This window comes from Setaria viridis, chromosome 3 (assembly GCF_005286985.2).
Source record: "Setaria viridis chromosome 3, Setaria_viridis_v4.0, whole genome shotgun sequence".
Taxonomy (NCBI): Eukaryota; Viridiplantae; Streptophyta; class Magnoliopsida; order Poales; family Poaceae; genus Setaria; species Setaria viridis.
The window spans coordinates 20,192,497-20,215,119 of record NC_048265.2 but is presented as its reverse complement, the minus strand read 5'-3'; the positions used below and the strand labels follow the sequence as shown (position 1 = coordinate 20,215,119).

General features: G+C 46.4%; 3 protein-coding genes and 1 long non-coding RNA gene across 5 annotated transcripts; 2 read left to right on the top strand and 2 right to left on the bottom strand.

Annotated features, from left to right (window-relative positions):
• Nucleotides 1-837: 837 nt before the first annotated feature.
• On the top strand, nucleotides 838-7,632 carry LOC117848008 (autophagy-related protein 18h). 2 transcript variants are annotated; one of them, XR_004638762.2, is made up of 10 exons: nucleotides 838-998; nucleotides 1,746-2,207; nucleotides 2,323-2,757; nucleotides 2,873-3,118; nucleotides 3,204-4,025; nucleotides 4,101-4,273; nucleotides 5,749-5,873; nucleotides 6,440-7,009; nucleotides 7,100-7,217; nucleotides 7,300-7,632. XR_004638762.2 is itself a non-coding variant. In XM_034729315.2 (9 exons), exons 2-9 carry the CDS (start codon nucleotides 1,908-1,910, stop codon nucleotides 7,102-7,104), a joined length of 2,676 nt encoding a protein of 891 aa, XP_034585206.2. In that variant the 5' UTR covers nucleotides 838-998; nucleotides 1,746-1,907; the 3' UTR covers nucleotides 7,105-7,632. The 2 variants fall into 2 exon arrangements, 1 of the variants encoding a protein (XP_034585206.2); XM_034729315.2 differs by having other exon boundaries at nucleotides 7,100-7,632.
• A 2,291-nt stretch (nucleotides 7,633-9,923) lies between these two features.
• LOC117847683 (uncharacterized) lies at nucleotides 9,924-11,198 on the bottom strand. The gene is made up of 2 exons (XR_004638685.2): nucleotides 10,484-11,198; nucleotides 9,924-10,380 (listed from the first exon to the last, which is right to left on the bottom strand). It is a non-coding gene; the product is annotated as an uncharacterized lncRNA (long non-coding RNA).
• A 129-nt stretch (nucleotides 11,199-11,327) lies between these two features.
• LOC117849767 (uncharacterized protein At4g15545) lies at nucleotides 11,328-14,715 on the top strand. The gene is made up of 9 exons (XM_034731434.2): nucleotides 11,328-11,795; nucleotides 12,048-12,116; nucleotides 12,384-12,440; nucleotides 12,588-12,645; nucleotides 12,729-12,821; nucleotides 12,915-13,127; nucleotides 13,628-13,670; nucleotides 13,967-14,045; nucleotides 14,373-14,715. The coding sequence occupies exons 1-9, from the start codon at nucleotides 11,463-11,465 to the stop codon at nucleotides 14,463-14,465; spliced, it is 1,038 nt and encodes a 345-aa protein (XP_034587325.1). The 5' UTR covers nucleotides 11,328-11,462; the 3' UTR covers nucleotides 14,466-14,715.
• Nucleotides 14,716-14,787: 72 nt separating this feature from the next.
• LOC117849766 (nucleoside hydrolase 3) lies at nucleotides 14,788-19,161 on the bottom strand. Its single transcript, XM_034731433.2, has 10 exons — nucleotides 18,730-19,161; nucleotides 17,934-18,113; nucleotides 17,286-17,852; nucleotides 16,902-17,189; nucleotides 16,702-16,824; nucleotides 16,402-16,599; nucleotides 16,049-16,284; nucleotides 15,775-15,952; nucleotides 15,387-15,695; nucleotides 14,788-15,290 (listed from the first exon to the last, which is right to left on the bottom strand). Exons 1-10 carry the CDS (start codon nucleotides 18,922-18,924, stop codon nucleotides 14,970-14,972), a joined length of 2,595 nt encoding a protein of 864 aa, XP_034587324.1. The 5' UTR covers nucleotides 18,925-19,161; the 3' UTR covers nucleotides 14,788-14,969.
• Nucleotides 19,162-22,623: the final 3,462 nt, after the last annotated feature.

The following is a 22,623-nucleotide window of genomic DNA, read 5'->3' as shown; positions in this document are numbered from 1 at the left end:
CCGGGGAGGGCACCGGGCGCCGCTCACCACCTCACCGGCGTGTGAAGTGTGCAAGCCAAAGCCAGGCCAAGCAAAAACCCCCTTGCCGAAGCTCATGTTTTTTTTTTGCAGGGAGCGAGAGGATATGCGGATAAAACAGACGGCTCGCTCGCTCGGCTCGGCAGCAGCGTAGGTCGCAGCGGCGGAGGAAGCCCGCTTGGCAAGGGATCTATCTCCTCATATTCCCCTTGCGTGCAAGCTCCCCTCCCCGTGGCCCGCGCCACGGGCACCCGGCGAGGAGACCCGTGCGCTCGCGGATAAGCCGTGGGGGGCCTGGGTGGCAGGGGGACGAAAAGGAGTTGGTTCCGGGGACGCGAAGCCCAGGGCGGGGAGAGCCAAACCGGGGGGATTACTTGGGATTATTTAAAGGGGAAGGGAGGGAGATAGGCACACGAAAGCAACAGCGAGGAGAGAGAGAGGGAAGGGAGGGAGAGAGAAGGGAAAAGGGAGAAGCCAGGGAGTTGTTGGTTTTGGTTCTGGTCGGCGTCGGAGGGGAAGGGGGACGACGGTCGAGCGGCGAGGGAGGAGGAGGGAGATGGTGGCGAGCTGAGCCGGCGGATCGCGGCGGCGGTAGGGATCGGCGGGAGCGGGGGGCGGCACTCGGATGGTATTGGGCTTCGCCGGCGCCGGAGGCGGCGATCGCGGATGGGCGGCGGCAGCGGTGGTGCGGTCGCGGGGCGGGGGTTGTAGGAGCGGAGGCGGCGGGGGAGTCGGTGTCGGAGTCGGAGCGGGTGCCCGTGCTGGTGGTCTCCGGGCTGGGGGAGGGGAGGGAGCGGCGGGGAGGGATGAGGCGGGGGAAGGGGGGAAGGAATGGACTACTGCCGAGCTCGCTGCGGATCATATCGTCCTGCCTCAAGACGGTGTCCTCCAACGCCGGCTCCGTCGCGTCCACCGTGCGCTCGGCGGGGGCCTCCGTCGCCGCCTCCATCGCCCCCCAGGCCGAGGACGAGAAGGACCAGGTCGGCTGCACCGCACCCCTGCCTCCTACCCCTTCAAAGATTTCATTTTTACGCTGCTGCAGGCATGACTATCCGTAGTTCGGTGCTGGGGTTTGCTAACTTTAGCGCTTCGCTTGCAATCGTGTACTCAATTACGGCATTCTGCGCTAGTAGGTCTTCAGTAGTGCTTGGATGCACATCCTTTGTTCCAGTAGATTCACAATTCTAGTGCAATTGCTCACGCTTCAAGTGAGTTGACCATGAACCATGTTGAACTAGTTACAAAAAGTTAGAACATAGTAGAATGTATGGATTGTTGCTCTTGGAATCTGTACTCAATAATGTCATTTTGTAGATCTTGTGTCCTCATAGATTCGAAATTCTGGCGGCAGTTTTTCTTTTTATCTCAATTCCAGTGGTAGTTAATCAAGCTCTAAGTGAGTTGACCATGAGTTAAATTAATGTAGTTAGAAGTTAGTGAAATACTGGAATTGACAGTTACTCTGAAGAGGAAAGGACAGTTATTGCATATGGCTAATGGTTGCCTTGTTATTGCTGTGAACAGTTTTTGCGTCTGTTTTTTCTTCAGTGTTTGTTTATTTGATTGCTAATTTAACAAAGTGGTGCTGTTTATGGATACAAAAATGTTTGTCTATCCATATTTTGTTAGTGCTTGGCTCGATTCAATTCCACATTTTGCAGGTATTTGCCAGTGTATGTTTATGCTAATTTATCCAGGAGTGCTTATGACGCTCCATCTATAAACAGGTTTTGTGGGCTGGATTCGATAAACTAGAGCTTCATCCATCATCATTCAAGCATGTTCTGCTCGTTGGATATTCAAATGGGTTTCAAGTGCTTGATGTTGAGGATGCTGCAAATGTTTGTGAATTGGTTTCAAAACGCGATGGCCCAGTTACGTTTCTACAAATGCAACCCACTCCAGTCAGCTCTGAAGGTGCTGAAGGATTCAGAGCATCACATCCCATGCTTCTGGTTGTTGCTGGTGATGAGACAAATGGCCTGGGTGCGGTTCAAGGTGGCCGCTTAAGTGCACTGATCAGAGACACAAACAGTGAGCCTCAAGCTGGAAATTGCATTTCTACTCCCACAGTTGTTCGTTTCTACTCTTTGAGGTCTCACACCTATGTGCATGTTCTTCGATTTCGGTCTGCTGTATATTTAGTTCGCTGCAGCCCACGGATTGTTGCTGTAGCTCTTGCAGCTCAAGTAAGTTCCTCTTGGCACATTGATTTATGTCTTGTATTGTGAATTGAAATAGACAAAAAAAATGGACTTTTTAGATAACACTTTGAAATGCTCATCTTATTCTACTGCCTTCCAGATCTACTGCTTTGATGCTGTTACTCTTGAGAACAAGCTCAGCGTCTTGTCATATCCTTTGCAAGGTGCACCAGGGGTAAATATTGGGTATGGCCCGATGGCTGTTGGCCCGAGATGGTTAGCATATGCCACAAATTCTCCTTTGTTGTCAAACACAGGCCGTTTAAGTCCACAGAACCTCACACCTTCGCCAGGAGTGAGCCCATCTACTTCTCCTAGCAGCGGAAGCTTAGTTGCTAGATATGCAATGGAGTCTAGCAAGCAATTAGCTACCGGTATTATTAATCTTGGTGACATGGGATATAAAACGTTGTCAAAGTATTGCCAGGAGCTTTTGCCTGATGGTTCCAACTCCCCTTTGTCATCAAGCCCAGGAAGGAGATCTGGTAAAATTCCTTCCACTGTGCATCCAGTGGAAGCTGACAATGCAGGAATGGTTAGTTGGAAGCCTCACAAAGCTTTTTTCCCCTTGTCAAATAAGTAAATGGAAAAGTCAAATCTTCAATGCTACTGTATCCTATAGTAATGACAGTTTCATTGAATGTCTGCAGGTAGTCATCAAGGATTTCACTTCCAAAGTTGTTATCTCGCAGTTTAGGGCTCACACAAGTCCCATATCTGCTCTTTGTTTCGACCCTAGTGGAACACTTTTGGTGACAGCCTCCGTTCATGGCCATAACATAAATGTCTTCAGGATCATGCCAACCTGCATTGCTAATGGCTCGGGCACAACACGCTATGATTGTACTGCATCTCATGTTCATCTTTATAAACTGTATCGTGGCATGACTTCGGCTGTATGTTTTCTGAGCAATTAACAAGCCTTTTTGGAATGTTTTATGGTTTTATTCATTTAATTAATTACCTTGTATTTGCATGCAGGTCATACAAGACATCTCTTTTAGCCATTTTAGCCAATGGATATCTATTGTTTCATCTCGAGGTACCTCCCATATATTTACATTGTCCCCTTTTGGTGGTGATGCCAGTCTGCAGCCACAGAAATCGCACAGTGATGGGCCACCTCTTGCCCCATGCCAGTCAAGGCCATGGTGGTCAAAGCCGTCCTTTCTTATGGATCAACAGCTTCACCAAGTTCCTTCAACTGTAACAAACTCAGTAGTCAGTAGAATAAAGAATAGCACTTCTGGTTGGCTAAATACTGTCAGCAATGTGGCTGCTTCTGCAAGTGGAAAACTATCTGTACCATCTGGTTCTGTTACTGCTGTTTTCCATAATTCCATCTACCAGGGTTCTTTGCCAGTTCCATCGAAGGCTAATGCTCTGGAGCATCTGTTGGTGTATTCACCATCAGGTCATGTTATTCAACATGAACTTTTACCTTCGGGTTCTGAGTCCTCTGGTAACAGCCCGAGAGTTGGTTCGGGTCCTAATTCACAACTCCAAGATGATGAGATGCATGTTACTGCTGAACCAATTCAATGGTGGGATGTGTGCCGCAGGACAAACTGGCCGGAAAGAGATGAAAACATTGCAAACATTGTATTATATAACCAAAGAAACTGTATGATGGCTATGGATGCTTCTGACTGTGAAGACAGCGAACACTCGGATTCCACTCCATCAAATGATGGTAGCTCTGGGAAAGAGATTACGAGAGTCCGAGAAAGGTCAAGCTGGTATCTATCAAATGCAGAAGTACAAATAAACTCATGGAGGATTCCCATCTGGCAGAAATCTAAGGTACACAGCCGTGTCTTTAAACGATTTGCTAAATCATGCAAGAACTAGACTGAACAATTATTTGTGTTTTGGCAGATTTGCTTCTATGTGATGGACCATCCTGCTGCGGAGTCAGGGGAAACAGTTAGCAGTAGTGGTGGAGAAATTGAGATTGAGAAGTTACCTCTTCACGAGGTTGAAATCAGGAGAAGGGAATTGCTCCCTGTATTCAAGCAGTTCCACTATACTGAGCGAAATTCTAGTGACAGGTATTGTCAATGAAACTACCTTTATACTCTTGGCTTCTTGTAACTTTTGTAGATGAGCAGTTATCTGGTATTTTTGTCAGATCAGGTTCTGTTTTTGGTTTTTTTTTTGGCAAACTTTTCCATTATTTGAAAATATCAAACATTGCATTGGTGTTCATTAAATATGTCCATTTATGGTGAAATTGTGTCTTTGTAACATGCAAAACTACTTTTCTAGTGTAATTTCAGCTTGTTTGGTTATTGTTTGGCAAAATAGCCAAATGTGTCCCTCAACTTTAGTCCAAGGGTCGCTTTGGTCCCTGAAGTATCAAATAGTCCATTTTAGTCCTTGAACTTTTCATTTTGGATCAAAACGGTCCCTGGATGTCATGTGAGCTTGTGGCATGTCACGTGTTCATGCCATGTGAGCTTTGGTTGCCCTTAGATGAGTCAACTTGTTATAATTGTCGCATTTACCCCTTGTTTCATCAAATAAATAATACCCAATGTGGATTTCACATATTACAAGGAATTTTTCATACTCGCCTGCTCAAGCAAGATAAAATAAATAAAGTGATGGCATAGTATGTTATGCCATATCTTCTTTATTTTTCTTCCAAAATGAAATTGATCAAAATGTTCTAACGGAGCCTAAACAATGTCATATGTTAGATGTCATACCTAAGGTTCAACAAAAACTAAAGCTATAGATGCATGAACATAGGATACAAGGTGCGATGAATTGTAGCCTCGTTGCAACAATCTTATACGCAACCATTCTAATAGACATGGTGAATTGAAGGGGTAAAAGAGACAATTCTACTATGCTGAGTCATCCAAAGGTTGTCCACCGCTGACATGGCAAGACCACATGGCATGCCAAGTCAGCCTAAGGACCAGTTTGATCCAAAAGAGAAACTTGAGGGACTAATGTGGTCTATTTAATAGTTTAAGGACCAAAGTGACCCCTAGAGCAGAGTTGAGGGATGTATTTGGCTATTTTGCCTTATTGTTTTGTTGTTGCATGGCAAGACGCATGGCCCAAACATGCAGCTGTGGGTGGCAATGAATGCAGGAAGGAAAGAAAATGGTCTCAATAATGAAATAGATTGTCATGTTTTCTGTATGTTTTGTAGCTTCGGGGAAATTATGTAGTGGGTTAATTTATTTGCACAACAAAACAGAACTCAAGTATTCTTAAATGCTAGTATATTGCCCATGACACACCTTTCTGGAAAGTAGAGTATAGCACTCTTTTATCATTGTCTCTCCACTTCCCTTTCCTACCTTGGAGACCTATCTGCATCTTACAGGATTCTTTGGTTCAGTAGATTTAACCTGCAAATAGTTAGTCTCTTGTGGGAATATTGCAAATGGGATATGAATGCTCGACCTAAAATACTTCAACTAATTTGTGTGAACTTCGGATGAGTCTAAATGAAGTTTATTCCTAGTACTTTTTATGTCATTGCATGTAACATGATACAATGATGTAGGAATATTGCAAATGGAGGCTTTCAGAATGGCTTGTCCCACATTGGTGATGCACATTATAGCTCTGTAAAGGATAATGGTGAATATGAACCCAAGCCAGTGGCCCCTATATCTGGATTTTACACTGGTAAGAATATGATGTCGAATTTACTTCTTGTTGTATTACTCCCTCCAGTCACAAACTAGTGATTGTCCTAAGTCAACCATTTCAAACTTTCGTTACAAACTACAACTTCCGTGCACTTAAGTTGGCCATGTTTTCATCCAGCACTTATATCAATGATCCTCTTAAATTAACCCAAATGCCCCTAACTATGGTTTAGCTCACCAGTGCTAGCTGCATGTGCATGCATGCACATTTTAAAGCGCAGGGGCATTTTGTGTGACAAACAAGTTACATTGGGAACAAAAGCCGCCTAACAATCCTGGATTCATGTGCAACTAAAAAAAGCACAGTAAAAGTGGATGGAGGGAGTAGTTTTTATGTTTTGACTTGAATTTTTGAAAATGACACGGATAGATTTGTCTCGAAAAGTAGTGTCATAGAAGTATACTTTTGCTATGTTTGTAAATATTGTTAAACAAAAATTACTAGTCAAAGTGTTGTTTTAGAGATTTTGTCAATGTCCATAATGTCACTTATTTGCGAATGGAGGGGTATATCATCGTTGATCAGAAATCTTACTCTTGTAGGTATGAGGAAAACAGCAAACATGAATGGTGTAGCTAGTCAACCATTGTCTGGACCTAGCTCAACTGTTAATCTGCAGCAAGTGGGGAAGTGCAACTCTATTGAATCTCCTGATGCTGCAAGTTTGTCTGCCCATCACAAAGCAGAGAACAAGAGCAACGGCTATGTATCAATGCCACCTGAAACTAATGCATCTATCAGACCATTGAACAGCTATTCCCTCTTGGATGGACCTCTTGATGGAGTGCTGTCTCCTGCAAACAGCGCATGCAAGCCTGAAACAACTAATAATTCTGTGCTCAGCAACGGTGCAAGCACTGATATACCAAATGGGTGTCTCGCCACTGTCAATTCAGGACAGCAGGAGGCGTCTGATTCTCACAACTCAGTGGAGTTTACCCAGTATTTCCAAGAGGGCTATTGTAAAATATCAGAACTCGATGACTGCCGTGAGTTAACTGAAGCTGTTACTGATGCTGACAGCAGCAGCAGCCACTGCGAGAGAGAGAAGCCTGAGGAAGATGGGGATAATGATGACATGCTTGGAGGAGTTTTTGCCTTCAGTGAAGAAGGTTTGAGCCACGAACTCATAATTGAAGTTACTAATGTTTGTCCATCGGTCAGTTTTTCCGTCTGATCTTTGCCCCTTTCTCATGTTGCAGGTTGAACTTACTATGCTGCTTTACTTAAGATATAATGAAAAACAGTGCCCACAACATTCAGTGTGCAATATAATGTAGAGGATTTGGTGAAATTTTAGTAGGCTTTCATGGAATAAAGGTGCGCACATATTCTCATGGTAAAGTTTGTGCTTGATGTTCACGTTCCAGAAGTGAAGTTCTTCTCTCCAATCTGAGGCCAGGATCCCTCCAGGCAATTTACTAATCCGCGGATTCACGATTAAGGGAGCTGGATGTTGTCGAGAAGTTGCCATTGCCTGCCGCGACGCCGCTCCCTTTGTGTTGATTTGTACATATACTGTAAGACCCATTTGTTTTGTGCCATACTTCCGGGACATTGGGTGGTTCTGAATCCCCGTACCTTGGCAGCCATATTTGTTGACCTCCTCCTGCCAAGGCCTGTGAATGTTCCATGTTTATTTGTACATACTTTCTGTTTTATTGGAAAAAAGGAAAATCTAGCAAAAATTAATGTGACATAACTGTATAAAGATTCAGTAAAGGATTTTCATTCACGATGGTGTTTTTATTTCCATGTACTGGCCATGGATGGCAATTGACAAAGTTCCAATGTGGGGACACTGAAACAAATGGCTGGGATGGTTTTTCCCCTCATTGTTTGGATACAGGTGGAATGAAGGAGATTGAGTCTAAAATGAACTAAGATAGTGAGATGGTATTTTATCTAACTTATTTTTTTAAAACCCTAATAAAGCAGGAACACGCATTATAAATAGAGGAAGTAAAAAAAGACGCAAAATTACAGAAAACAAGTAGCACCGGTACTACATTCACTGGTACGGAGTAGCTTCTATTTTGACCCGTATTCCTGGCTGGACGAGGCAATTCGGTGGGTATGTGCCCCGGCGGGCATCTTTGTGTCCTGTGGACACGTATATGAGAGAGAAAAAGTGGATGGTTTAATGAAAGTAGTTAATGCCCAATTTGGATAGCAAGTGCTAGCACCTTTATTTTAGCAAAGGGCTATTTGAACGGGGTGCTAATCTTTAGCACCTTTGAGGAAAAATGTCAACGGTTCCCCCAATCCACTACCCCTCTTAGCCAAGCACTATTAGCCATTAGCCAAACCGCCCACAAAGCCAGCAGATCAAGCAGCACACAGCCTCGAGCCCCCACCCCCATCGCATATCTAGGCCACCCGCTCGCCTTCTCGTCGCCGGCGGGGGCAACCGCCGCAGCGGTCGCCGTGGCGTCACCAGCGGCAGGGGGTGCGTCCAGCGCCATGGGCCATGACGAAGCGGAGGGCGCGCTCGGATTTTGGTGGCGGTGAAGCAGTGCGGTGAGGCGGAGATAGACCCGATGGAGCTGACGACGGCCGGCCCTGCGCCGAGAGTGAGGGGATTGAGGCCTCCGGCGGCGTCGGGGGCAGCGCGAGGAACGCCGCAACGCCCCAGAGGCAGCTGGTGAGGGTCTCGACGGGAGAGGCGTGCTCCAGCAGGCGCGAAGCCGAGGCGGGCCGCGAGGGCGTGGATGGCGGTCCAGGCGGCGAGGAAGAGCAGCCCCGCGAGCGCGCCGGTGCGGTGGTCGACGATGAGGTAGGCGGCGGCGGAGGCGAGGGTGAGGTAGGCGGCGGTGGTCGACCGGAAGAGCGGCGGGGGTGTGGCATGGAGAAGAGGGAGGGGGGAATCAGGGAAAATGTGGGCTTAGGGACCACTTTTAGCACTATTAGCAGGTTTTAGCATCCCTTGGGTGTGCTAATGAAGAGGGATGTGCTAAACTTTAGCACACATATTTGGATGCACAAGTGCTAAAAGTGTTGTGCTAAAATTTAGCACTGTGTATCCAAACAGAACCTAATAAAACTAAAGTTTATTGTTTTAAGGCTGATCAACCTAATAAAACTAAAGTTTATTGTTTTAAGGCTAATGATCAGACACCATCCAACATGTTATATGGGGGCGTTTGGTTCTTCAGGAGCTCCTAAAATTCCTGTCACATCGAATGTGTGTTTAGATATTAATTAGGAGTATTACAAAACCAATTGCACGGATGGAGGCTAATTTGCAAGACGAATCTATTAAGCCTAATTAGTCCATGATTTGATAATGTGTGCTACAGTAAACATGTGCTAATGATGGATTACTTAGGCTTAATAGATTCGTCTCTCGAATTAACCTCCATGTGTGCAATTGGTTTTGTAATTAGTTTATATTTAATACTACTAATTAGTCTCCGAATATTCGATGTGACATGAATTTTAAGTCAGGAATGAAGATCCAAACTCCACCTAAGGCCTTGTTTAGTTGCCCAACTTTCGGGTGCCAAAAAATACTGTAGCAACACTGTAGCATTTCGTTTGTATTTGTGAATTATTGTCTAAATATTGACTAATTAGGCTCAAAAGATTCGTCTTGCAAATTACAACAAAACTGTGCAATTAGTTTTTGATTTCGTCTACATTCAGTACTCCATGCATGTATCGTAAGTTTAATGTGACGGAGAATCTTCTTTTTGCATAGTGTCAAAGTTGGGATTCTTTTTGCATAGTGTTAAAGTTGGGATTTTGAAGTGAACTAAAGATTGCCTAAACTCCACCTGGTACTTGCGCACAGTCACCGAGGTTCTTCTACCTTTATATTTGTTTTATATTAAAATATTTGGCGTTTTCTTTCTCACAAATAACTTAGAGTTAACATTTTTTGCATTTATCAATTGCAAAAATCATTTCATCCTCATCATCATTTTACCTTTATATTCTATTTTTTAAACAAGCAACAATTTTACATCATAATTCTTAGAAATTGAAAATTCATATTTATCTAAAAAAACAAATGCGCATATGAACTAGTTTAAAGAAATACCATCCATCATCAAGCATGTTCATCCATACACCGAAAAATTGCATCACACTGCAACAAATCACCAAAAAGTTCTTGGTGATGTTCAAGAAAAGCAACAAGATTCAAGAATGTTCATGCGCACACCAAGAAAAATTGCAAGTCACTGCAAAAAATCACCAAAAAGTTCTCAGTGATGTTCAAGAAACGCAACAAGATTTCGTTGACAGCCTTGAGCTTCCTCCGCCGCCGCCGCGGCCGGCGGGAAGCATGGGACAGTGGCGATCCTGGTGCCGCCATGGACCTTTTCACGAATTCGTGGTCCTCCGCTCGCCATCACCATTGCTTATTGGTTACCCGCCAGCGAGCAACGTCGGGGAAGGGCGGCTCCATGGATGCTTCGGCTCCGGTGACGAGCTCATGCACCTGCACTCCCAGGCCTCCCCGCGAATGGAACTGGCAGATCTGAGAGAGAATATTAGGTTGCGGTTGCCGGCAATCCAGCCAAAAGACGGCCATGGCAAGGCAGGGAAGAAGGATAGGAGATTGGAGAAACCATTGTGCTCACCAAGGACGGAAACACACCGACAAGGTTGGGGTCTTGGGGAAGCCGGGGTCCTCTTCCATGGGCAGGTCCGGCGGCGCACCGTGGGAAGAGAGATAGAGAAGGAGATGGTCGGCCTCACGCGTAGCAGGGAGCACGCCGACGTCGCCGGCCACTCACCTCGCCCCTCCGCTTCCTCGTGCTGGAGTGAGAGGAAGGAGAGAGAGAGTGAGAGGATGAACGAGGGAGGGGAGAGAGCGCATCGGGGTCGGGGAAGGGGAAGGGTCGGACTGCGGCAGGAGGCGTTGGGGAAAATTAAATGAGGAGAGAATAATCTATTCCCTAATCTGTCATCTTTCCACTAATCTCTCCTCAATTCTCTCTCCGTTGATTGGAAATCCTACGGCAGCTGAAATGCCCACTGGAGTAAACAACCTCCGGAAGGGATTTTCGTTCCTGGCTCGAATTGTTCACATCCTGCGAGGTGTCCCCGGGCCCTGTGTGTACCACGTACCTCCAACGTGTACAATCGCCGTCCGAGGCCAGAGAACAGTGCACCACGCTGCCTTCCGAACCGGAGGGCCGGCGAACGGAGCCCCGATCCACACGCCGGCCTCGCGAGCCGTGCTCGCCACACTCGACTCGGCCACACAGCCCGCAGCCGAGGGCCGAGGCCGAGGCGGCCCCGCGCCGCGCCTCCCCCGATGACCAGACGCGCGCGCGCGCCCGGCCCCCCGCGCCTGCACAGCACAGCGCGCACCGAGGGCGACGCGGGCGCAAAAGCGCAAGCCTCCAAACCCCAAACCCTTGGCGACGGGCAGCCGGGCGGGGCGCCCCCTCGCACACGCCTCCACGTCCACCACAAAGAATGGGCGGGCACGCCCCCAGCCTAATCCCCACGCGGGCGGGTAGATAACGGCCGCGGCACGGGAAGGGCGGGCGAGAGAGGGGCCGGAGAGCACAGAGCAGAAGTCCAAGAAGCGCGGAGCAGGTGAGGGGACGCATGGCGGAGGAAGGGGAGGAGGCGGTGCCGCCGGCCGCGGTGGTGGGGGACGACGACGCGGGGGAGGCGGCGGAGCAGCAGGACTTCGGGCTGCCCGGGGAGCTGATGGCGGTGCTGCCGTCGGACCCGTACGCGCAGCTGGACGTGGCGCGCAGGATCACCTCCATCGCGCTGTCGTGCCGCCTCGGCCGCCTCGAGGCCGAGGTGGCGCGCCTGCGCGCGCAGCTCGCCGAGCGCGACGCCGAGGCCGAGGACCTCCGTGAGCGCGTCGAGCAGCTCGACGCCTCGCTTGCCGTCGCCACCGGCCGCCTCCGCCGCGTCGAGGAGGAGAAGGTACGCAATTCACTGGCTGCTGGACTAGTCGCGCTTTTTAGCTGCCGGGCTCAGCTCTGCCGCGCCTCTGCCTTCCATTCCATGGAACGGGCCAACAGCTCTCGCTGACAGGTGGGCCCGCGGAGACCGCGATGCTTGCCTCTAGCCCTCTAGTCGTCGTGCTAGCAGCTGTGTGTTATGCTGTGTAATTTGGGCAAGTTACTTGCGATCTGACGCTTCTGTATGCTTTGGTCGTGAGCGACGGATGTACAGGAGACGCTGATGCGCGAGAACTCTTCACTGTCCAACACTGTCAGGAAGCTGAACAGAGACGTCGCCAAGGTAACAGGACATCATTGCATTGCACTTTGGGATTACCTTTTGATAGCGTATTTCATGTGTTTTCTAGTGTCCATTCGGGACAATTGCGTAGCAATCCAATCATATTTTTAAACTGAAATTTGAGTACATTTGGACTTGCTGGAGTCGTTTTTCTCTGATATCCAAGTCCAACAACTTGCTAGGGCTGTACATGACTATTGCTAGCCGGTACCATTTCGAACTTCGCAAGCGTGTACCTTACTGCTTATATTCTACATTCTTGCGCAGTTGGAAGTTTTCAAGAAGACACTTATGCAGTCACTCCAGGAAGATGATGGCAGTGATGTTAGTCGTTCGCATCGACATTCAAGTTGTCTCTAGTTTTTAGTTTGAAGACCCAGCCATGACAAGAGCATTTCAATTCTTCCCCTGTTTGTATTTTTAAATCATTTTAATGGAAAGTGGTTTATTTTTATAATTACTTTGCTGTAGAATACTGCTCCCAGTGCAAGAGTTGCTGCAAGTCCGAATTTCTCCTCTGCGCCATCAGGTGCTACATAATTATCATAGTTTTGTTATTAGGTCCACCGTCCACATTAATCAAGAGTAATCTAGACAGTTGATTTTTGTCAGATGAAGATTCTGCACTTCCAACTTCCAAATCGTCACAGTTCTCAGAAACTGCAAGTTCAGTTTCAGAGGAAAGTAGCAAAGTTGATCCAGATGGTACATTCTCTTTACATCTTATCATCTAGTTAATATCTATATGAAAATCTGTTAAATGATGTTTTACGCCCAAACCCCTTTTTGTACGTGCAGCACCTAGGCCACCGCGTCCGCATGTCTTTTTGCCGTCATACAACAACACACCAAGGATGACGCCGCCAGGCTCACCTCCAAGGGGTGGTTATGCGTCGGTATCACCGCCAAGGCGACATTCGATCTCCGTTACATCAATGAATATGTTTAATGACAGGCCCTCAAGCTATTCTGGTCACTATAGCTCTCCATTTGACGCAGCGAGTCAAACAGGTGAACTTTGACAAACCCAAGAGTTAGTTATGTTGTTTCTCACTTACCTGAATGTAAATTTGCTTTTATTTTTTTGTGAAATAAGTGCAATTGCATGCACATGATTATGTAAAAGTAATTATATAGCTAACATTCTTTTTTGACAAAAAAATATGCTTTTATAATGTACTCCTTCTGTTCCAAAATGTAACTAATTTGATGTTGTAGATGTTGGTGTATTTTTCAATAAACTCGGTCAAAGTTAGAGAAATTTGACTTAGGACAAAATAAGATGTCTTATATTTTGGAATAGAGGTAGTATATTACATTCTCATGGTCAAGGTATATTACAGTTTCACTACCATCTGTAGCAGACTTCAAGATATATTACAGTCTCACTGAACAAAAAAATTGAACTATGTGTTCTCTACCAGGTTCAGCTCTTTGATTTCGAGGTTCAACACAAAATCATAAATAAGCTACCCATAAACTCCTTTTCATTGAGAGTTCATTTGTTTCAGGGCGGACGAGAGTTGATGGCAAAGAATTCTTTCGTCAGGTCAGGTATGTGCAGAAGGTTTCTTTTCCATGTTTTCAGGCAAAGGATTGTTTGCGGATACATACTTGATTAAAATGAATGACAGGAGATGCTTGGAGTCTCCAGTTTGATGTATTTATTTTTTAGGAACTGCACATTTGCCACATAATAGGTCCAATTGACCCTGAGGATCTTGTTTTCCAGGAATCTAGAAAGAAATATTTTTTCAACTCCAATGATGCTTAATTATCAGAAAAAGCAGTTTTTTTTTCACTTATCCAAGTGCACTCTTGACTTCCCTATTTAACTGTTGCTCATGCAGAAACCGCTTGTCTTATGAGCAATTTGGTGCATTCCTGGCTAATGTGAAGGAACTGAATGCACAGAGGCAGACCAGAGAGGTATAAATGGATATATACTAAAATTACTATCAGTTTTGCGACATACTCCCTCCGTCCCATGAAGAGTGCAATTCTAGTTTTTCTAAGGCAGATTAGTGGTGGCATGAAAAGACTCTAATACCCTCATTTGTTGGCAACTTGGCCACATGCGGTAAGTTTTGGCATACAAATTAGATCTGACCACTTAATTAGGCAGGTAGTTAGATCTATTTTCTAGGATTGCACTCTTTTGTGGGATTTTTTTTTCAAAAGCTAGGATTGCACTTTTCATGGGACGGAAGGAGTATGAACTGTAGTGGTACTTACTGGGCCTTCTGTCCATTACAGGATACATTAAGAAAGGCAGATGAGATCTTTGGTCCAGAAAACAAGGACCTGTACACCATCTTTGAGAGTCTAATTACTCGTAATGTTCAATAGATTCCTCGAGGCTAAACATTTCCCATGACTACTTGCGATCCATGTTCTACTGGTATATTGTGATTATGATGTTGGTCGTTTTTTGTATTTGAAGTCTGTAGTCCATTGAAGGTTCTTGGTATATAGTTTCCTCTTTTTTTTTTTTGCTTATGCCCATATAGTCATGGGTTGTCTGTAAGCTACAATTTATACACTTCAATACAAATGGAGAAAATATTGGAATAAAAGGAAATGTGTTATAGGTGTGTTATATCTCGAACATAATAGACAAGTTGTGACTTTGAAACAACTGCAGAATATAAGTTTCTCACATTCACCAGAGTAAATGAATCCATCTGGAGAAATATATATTTTATTTTCTGTATTAATTCCCTTTACGTGTAACTCTGTCAGATATCTCTTTCTATTTTTGGAATCTGAACTGTTGAAATATACTGTAAACTGTTTTGACCTTTTGGTATCTAATCTTAATCCTTTCGCAACAGTATTGCTTCATAGAATTACTTATTTCATATCCTTTGTTATGTCCGCCATGAATTGTTTTTGCGACCTGCTCCAAATTGCTTTTTGCTCTTCAAAGCTCCCAACAATGGCAGATTGTTTATTGTTTACCAACGAATTTGCCAAATGGTTGTAGTATACTCCATTGTTTAAATTATATAGTATCTTGAGTACGTTTGCACTCTTTCTCCTGACCAAAATCTGCCCATCCGTGCTTTCGGTTGTGTTGGCAACAATGCTTACTGCCTTTGCTTCCACAGAGGGTTCCAAGTCAGATCCTTGGACCATGTAAACTGCACCAAGAACTTCTCCCAGAAATATGTCCTGGAAACAAAAAATGTGTAAAAAAGATTAAAGACTACATCAGACGTCAACAATTGAACGTGGGCAATATACAGACAGTCTTAAGGAGCCATTTACCATGTGGTGATACAATTTCTGTTTCCTCTGAAGTTCCTGTAGCATCGAGATCAAACCATGAACAAACCTTGATTCGGGAGTATGCTGCGTGCGTTGCTCCAAAGCTGCAAGGACATCCTCGAATGAAGCAACCTTCCGTTGCACGTTAAGAGGAATGAGTGTGATATCCAGTCTGGATTCTAGGACTGTTTTTGCCGCCAGTGGATCAAGGAACATGTTAAACTCTGCATATCTGTTCGATGGGACAGTGAACACATTTCCCTTGTCATGATCGCTATCTCTGATGTGTCCCCCGACGACATAAACTCTCTGCGTACAGAGGATTATTAGATTTTATCTAATGAATATTGATGAAGTTTCATACTACTAGGGGGCAAAAAGAACAAACCTCTATCACAGAGCTTGCATCCATGTCAGATAGTGAAATGTTGGCCAGATTGGTGAGAGGTCCACTGGTAAGAACCGTGATTTTCTCACCTGGACCAAGTTGCTTCCTGACTGACTGCCAAACATCATAAGCATGTGCCTGCCGGCGTTCCGGATGATCCAAGTTGTCAGACATGTACCTAATCATGGGATGAACGGATGTAAAATGTATTATGACAATTCTATAGCATTAGCATAGATATGAAAGTGACTAAAGAAATCGGAAGAGTGGTTACCTTCTAGGACTTCTTGGCAGTGACCGAGCCAATCCATACAATGTGTCTGAATCAACAAATCCACCGCTGCCGTGGGGAATGGCATAGGAATTTTTGCAACCAAGGGTTGGATTGCCCAATGCATTGGTATTTCCAAGACCGACTGGAATATCGTCACGGCCCATCATATGTAGCACGTCGTAAACGATATCGATGCTCGCGCTATTAGCCCAGCCATTGCCATTGATCAAAACACCCTAAAACACAGTTTAGCAAACTGAGTTTTTTTTTTCAGGCATTCAGTGTACAACAGCATACCACATTGTTAGTTGCAAAAATTATGCAGTTTAATTTGTAACGTATATTTCTCTCACCTTTAGATCAAGTACTTCTCTCGGTTCCTTCAAGAGGTATATGAGGGACACAAAATCTCCAGGACTCATGTCCATGTCAAAAATGACTGGCTTACCCCTGCTCACATTCCTGAAATCCGGCTTGTAGAGAACCTCTCTGTAATATGGAAACTGTGTACTTATGTTGAAACGGCCAGTGTTTTTAGGGAGATTTAGAACCTGAAAAGGAACAAAAAATTTGGTCATTGTTGTGCTTCAAGTTCGACATTGTGAGTTCTGAGCTTTCAGCTCAAAAACACGCCAAGTATACTGCTTAGTTACCTCTAGGAAGCTCTTGCAAAATTCCTTATCCAGTAAGCTACTTTTATTGGTGTTTGGCTTCGCGGTTGTTGCGACATATACCTGCACTGCTTCTGGACCGGACACTTCCGTAGTGTATCCATCCTAAGGAGAAATGCAGGTTTTCAGGATTCAGAAGTTCTCATGCTAGATAACTTTCTGCATCCAGTGCATTCCATTACCTCACATCTTCCTCTGTTGCTTCCCGGCACCAGGCAGAAGGCATCTCTGATCCCAGTCTGAACATGCCCACTGTGAACTCTGCCCTCTTGCAGCCCAAACTTGGGTTTAGTTCGGCCATCAAAGAAAGGGTTGGAGCCGTCACGCGCGCCGTACGGTTCGTTGGAGGTTACCACGGTGATGTTCATGTACTCAAGCTCGGCGAATTCATTGCCGCCGCCGTTGGTCTCGCCATGGCGCATGCTGGAGAGAGCCACGCCGGCGGCGAAGGAGTCCCACATGTAGTAGCCCTGCAAATTCATTGAAGCGTAAGGAATTCGTGGAGAACTCGACGTTTTATTACAAGGGCCGGAGGTGGAAGGTGTTCAGAGCTTCAGACTACTTGCCGTGTTGTTATGGCTGTCGGAGCGCCTCCTGCGCCGCGCCAGGACCTGGTCCAGCGACTGGAAGCCGTACTGCGCCTCGTACGTGCTCTGGCGCCGCCGGAACTCGGAGTAGAACTCCTCCGTCACGGGCACCGTGTTCGTGGCGTCGAGAGGGACCAGCGTGACGGGCACGCCCGAGTGGAGCACCTGGTACGCGGCGAAGGGATCGCCGAAGAAGTTGAACTCGGCGAACGGGTTGGCGGCGGTGGCGGTGAAGAGGTTGCCGGCGACCCGCACGGCGCCGCCGGAGACGTAGATGCGCTCCACGTTCCGCCTCAAGTGCGGGTGCGTCATGAGGAGGAGCGCGAGGTTGGTGTGCGCGCCGAGGAGGAGCACAGACGTCGGGCCGGCGGAAAGCGTGTCCGCCATCACCCGCTGCGCCGTGGGCTGCCGGAGCGGCCAGTACCCCCGGGGACCCTGCGGGAGGAAGCCCCTTCGAACGCCGGAGTTGGTGTCGATGTCAAGCCGCCCGCCGCGCCCCGGCGGGATGGCCTGCCGGTAGCGGCAGCCGCCGGCCGTGGACATGCCCTGCATTATCGATGCGCACGTGGTGAAATGCATGGTGTGCTAGCTTGGACTTTGATAAGATTGCGTCAGTTGATGAGGTACCTGGTCGATGAGTGGCAGGTAGCCGCCGACGTTGGGGCGTATGTCGCCGGCGCCGGATATGCCGCCGTCGCCGCCGACGCCGACGGCGATGTCGTCGCGGCCCATCATGTATAGGATGTCGTAGACGTGGTTGACGGCGTGCCCGGCGTCGCTCCACTCGTTGGCGTTGATGGTAATGGCCTGGATTGTTCACAGCAACAATAGTGACGCACTAGCCGGGGGCCTTGACTGAGAGATGTGGATCAGATACGGGGCATCTGATGGCTCATCAAATTGACGGCCACGAGGCGTTGAAATTAGGCATCCCGCTGGCTGCAACAACGACGACGACGAGAGTCAAAGCCAAGATGCGCCTTCGCTGCCCGTATCTATCTCCATCACCTCTTCTTTTCTCCATTCTTCTTTTATCTAATGAGATATCCAACAATGGCGATGCAATAAACAATTGGGGCGCGTGCGGCTACGGATCAATTGGAGCTAGACCAGGAATAATACTATGATGCGATGGGATTGTATATATCTGAATATCTCGGCGTGCGCAGGATCAAGATGAGATCATACGATACGACCATACGCTGCTCCATGTCTCCATCTTCAGAGCACAGTGATCCATTACCCCTCCAGAATCGACGCCATGATCGGCGTGATAAATAATTTTTGCATGGACAACATCACGGTCTACTCGATTGCACACTCCCTAGCTGGCGAATCACTACCACGGGGAAGGCGCCAGGCGGAGGTGCCACGTAGCACGCGGCCGCAGGAGCCACGAGAAAGAGGGTGACATGGCACCAACCTTGACGTCGAACTCGGAGCGGTTGTGCTTGAGGATGTAGAGCAGCGCCAGCACGTCGTCCGTGTCCATGTCCGTGTCCACCAGGATCCGCCGCGGCGCCGCCGCGACGACACCGGCGGCGGCCGCTACCGCAACGAACAGCAACACGGCCACGGCCGCCGCACCGGCCCTTGTGTCGGCGCTCATCGTCACCATGCTCCCCTTCCTCGGCGCCGCCGTCGTGAGTTCGCTGCCGGCCGGCGCGCGTGGGAGGGCCAGAGAGAGTGGTAGAACTATATCTAGCGGCGGCGGAGGCGGTGGCGCGTTGGAGACTGGAGAGGATCGAGGACTTCTCCTCGATGGCTTCCTGCATGACGGGGGGGCCGAGGGGTGCCTGCGTTTTATCGCTCCAGCACCTCCCGTGGCCCGTGGGCGTCAATGAACGCGCACCAGCTGCAGTCGCTGTACAACTGCAGCGGCCTCGCAGTATAGGCAAGTACGCGTCCGATCCGATCCGGCTAGCAATTAATGATCCAGCCTGAAAACTCCAAAAAATACAAGACGTAATTGCTTCTCGATCAGATGGAGAATCTGCGATGATCTTCTCTCGCCAGCTCTAATCTAGCTGATGAACCTGCTAGATTTCTCAGCACGGGTCTCAGATGATCTTCTGATGTGAGTATCTCAGACGTAACTTGCTGCATCATTTTTTTTTTCGAGAGGTGGCAATTGGCATAGTGGCGTTCTGAGGACGGCATTAAACGCATGCTATTGATGTGAGACGCCCTTACTTGCATCCTCATGAAAAGTGAGATCCTCATGAAAAGTGAGAGGATAGCTGGTGAAAGTGTTGTTACAAAAAAGACAGCCGGTGGAAGTGTGATCAACCGTTGTAGGGGAAAGAATTAGAGCGCACGAAACTAGCTACAAGCAAACAAAAGCACAAATAAGCTCACGTGGACGCCTCATCGAAAAGCCAACAAGATCATTTTTCCTCTATTCATATGTACGACCATCTTTAGACACTTTTTATGTACATTAGAGAGGTCAACAAGATCATTTTGCCTCACGTGTGTACATGATCTATCCGGAGCATCTTTAGACACTTCAAGATATATGTAAGACCTCTGTAATGTACATACATGTAAACTAGACAAAACATGCATTTAGTCTCTAATGTAAATATGAACGCTGTCTAAGATCATCTCTAAATGTATAGAATCACCCTCTTTTTCTTAAATGTGTCTACAATAATTTGATGTCATATATTGTATTGGTTCCAAGGTATAAAACCTATAAACAGAACCCACACTCACTTTATTTTTTTTATCTTTTCCTCTATATTCTATTATTGTTTGGAACTACTTCCTATAGAATCGGGTAGTATATAGAACCAACCACGTAATGTTGTGGTTGGTTCTATATGTGCATTTATAGTGAATGGCTTAGAACCGAGAGGAGGCCCTGATGGTTTTCTTGTCTGGTTCCGCCCCTAATCACACTGTACGATAGTATGGTAGGCACGTACTAATGACATCTCACTATCGCAATACGATGACTTGCTCACCTTCTTGCTAGTGTCTGATAGTCATTGTAGTATTGTACAGTAGTAGGGGTAGGCTTGTACTGTTGCTAGGATGTTGGAATCTCCAACCAAGCAATCCATGGTCGGTTTGAAAACTTGTTCGTGTTTATCGTGGAGAGGAAAATATTATCGGGCTTGATTGCCATTATTTTCTGCCATTGTTTGATAATAATAAAGATGCTTTCCCCGTTTGCTTGCGTATATTTTTCTTCACATATATCAGATATATTAATAATTAAATACTTCCTCCATTCCAAATTGTAAGTCATTCCAAGAATCTTGAAGAGTCAAAGCATCTCAAGTTTGACCAAAATTATAGAGAAAATTATAAAGATTTATGACATCAAATAGGTATACTATGAAAATATAATTGATGAAGAATCTAATGATACTTAGATGACATCATAAATGTTATTATATTATCATATAAATTTGGTCAAATTTGAGATACTTTGACTCTCCAAGATTCTTGGAATGACTTACAATTTAGGATGCATGAGTATAAATGTATGAGATATGAGGTGGATTTGGGAGCCTTAAAGAAAACGTGCTGCAGTCCGGCCGGATGCCCGTGCGGCCCGCAGTTTGGTCGACAACTGCAGCGGAGCAGCCGCCCCACGTCCGTGCGTGGCCGGCCCGGGACCATGGCCGCCGATCGTTGTCTCCTTCCCGCGTGGTGGCCTCATCCGATGGACCCGTCGTTGTGCTTGAGGAACCCCGCGCGAGCACGCACGTCGTCGGTGTGTGTCCGGTGCGTGTCCACCAGGACCAGCGCGCGGCGCCACCCCACACCGGCGGCTAGCTGCTACCGCAAGGAGCTAGCGTAGCAACACGCGGCCACGGCCGCCGCCGGCCGTTCTTGGTTGGGTGCTAGCTCTTGCTCCGATCCCGACCCCTTCCTCGGCGCCGTCGTACGTGGCCATGGATGACACAGAGTTCGGTGTGCACGCGGAGGGCCAGGGAGAGAGTAGTGTGGTAACTAGCAGCGACTTGCACGTTGATGGGTGCGCGTGTGGGCGTCAAAACGTCAACGGATGATGGCTTGGCGAGCAGCGGCTGCAGTCGCTGTACAACGGCAGGATAGGCAGGTACTGTGTCCTACTGCTAGGGTTTTTCAACTTTCCAGCCAAAGCAATTTATGATTCTTGTTGAAAACTTGGCGTATTTGCTTCTGGACTATCTCTGTAGATCTGTCCCAACCAGCTTTGGTTGAATATATGGTTGTGTACAGGTCGTAGCTGCCATAATCTAAAGAGAGAAAGGACAACACTAAATTTGCAAATCCGTATATACTTCATCTGTCTTAAATTATAGGCATACTATGCACCTAAACATACATATACCATATCTAGATACATAGTTAAACCTATGAATCTAGAAATGACAAGTATTAAACAATATAACCTTTATAAAGAGATAAAATTCAATAGTTCAAATCAATCCCCTCTCGTATCCCTCTCCTAGGTTTTGCAGGATCCAAACCACCTAAGATCTAGCAAACGTTTTAATATAAAGAAATGTTATCAATTTAATACGATATTTTTACTCTTATGCATGCTCTTGTATATTAAGTAATGTAATTAGTACATTGTACCTTTCAAATGGTCGAGCTGTGATGATATATACTGCTTAAAAATAAGTTGGATTATATACACTCAATTTTACAAATCTAAGTTAAATTTAGCAAAATCAATATTGGACACTTGATTTGGTACCAAATTTATGCATTTAAAAATGTCATGCTTACTTTACAATATTTGATCATATCATGATTGATTGTTCGGATCACATTTCATTTTGAGACTATAGGACCTAGATGACACCCCAAAACTAAGTTTAGCGGCCGGATCTAATTTGAAAGGACAGATACTAAGATGACCCCAATGCCAAATTTAAATAAGCAGATCTACAATTTGAGAGCAGGGGACCTAATTAAGTGACATAGTCTAATAAGTTTAAAGTCCGATCACCCACTTTACTCTAATAAAAAAATTATACAGAAGAGATCATAATAAACAGTTATGAGTTAAAATGGCCCGCTCTATCGTTTGTACTCCAAGCCGCACTACTGAAATCCACGCCGCACCACTGAAGAAATACGTGCCGCACCATTGGTGAAGACCTAGGCAAGGGGTAAGCAAGAAAATAAAAGCTTGGTATGATACGATGGGAAGAAGAATACTTGTCATATTATTAGCAGGATGATTGTGCCGAGATGATACAAATTGAGTCTAAGACAAGATGTGCACGCCGTACACAGCGAAAATATCAATGTCTACGGACCGTAGCATTCACGGGGTCACTGTGCATAGAAGGAGTGACTTGGAGAA

Bases quoted from the DNA above. Each gene is read 5' to 3' on its own strand.
- LOC117849767 (XM_034731434.2), top strand. From the start codon at position 11,463: ATGGCGGAGGAAGGGGAGGAGGCGGTGCCGCCGGCCGCGGTGGTGGGG. The intron at 12,441-12,587 runs GTTAGTCGTTCG...ACTTTGCTGTAG, and splicing joins AGGAAGATGATGGCAGTGAT to AATACTGCTCCCAGTGCAAG. The intron at 12,822-12,914 runs GTACATTCTCTT...TTGTACGTGCAG, and splicing joins TAGCAAAGTTGATCCAGATG to CACCTAGGCCACCGCGTCCG.
- LOC117849766 (XM_034731433.2), bottom strand. From the start codon at position 18,924: ATGGTGACGATGAGCGCCGACACAAGGGCCGGTGCGGCGGCCGTGGCC. The intron at 17,190-17,285 runs GCAAGTAGTCTG...ATGAATTTGCAG, and splicing joins CCGACAGCCATAACAACACG to GGCTACTACATGTGGGACTC. The intron at 15,696-15,774 runs GTTTGTTCTTTT...CTCTGTACGCAG, and splicing joins ATGCAAGCTCTGTGATAGAG to AGAGTTTATGTCGTCGGGGG.
- LOC117848008 (XM_034729315.2), top strand. From the start codon at position 1,908: ATGCAACCCACTCCAGTCAGCTCTGAAGGTGCTGAAGGATTCAGAGCA. The intron at 2,758-2,872 runs GTTAGTTGGAAG...GAATGTCTGCAG, and splicing joins AAGCTGACAATGCAGGAATG to GTAGTCATCAAGGATTTCAC. The intron at 4,274-5,748 runs GTATTGTCAATG...ACAATGATGTAG, and splicing joins GAGCGAAATTCTAGTGACAG to GAATATTGCAAATGGAGGCT.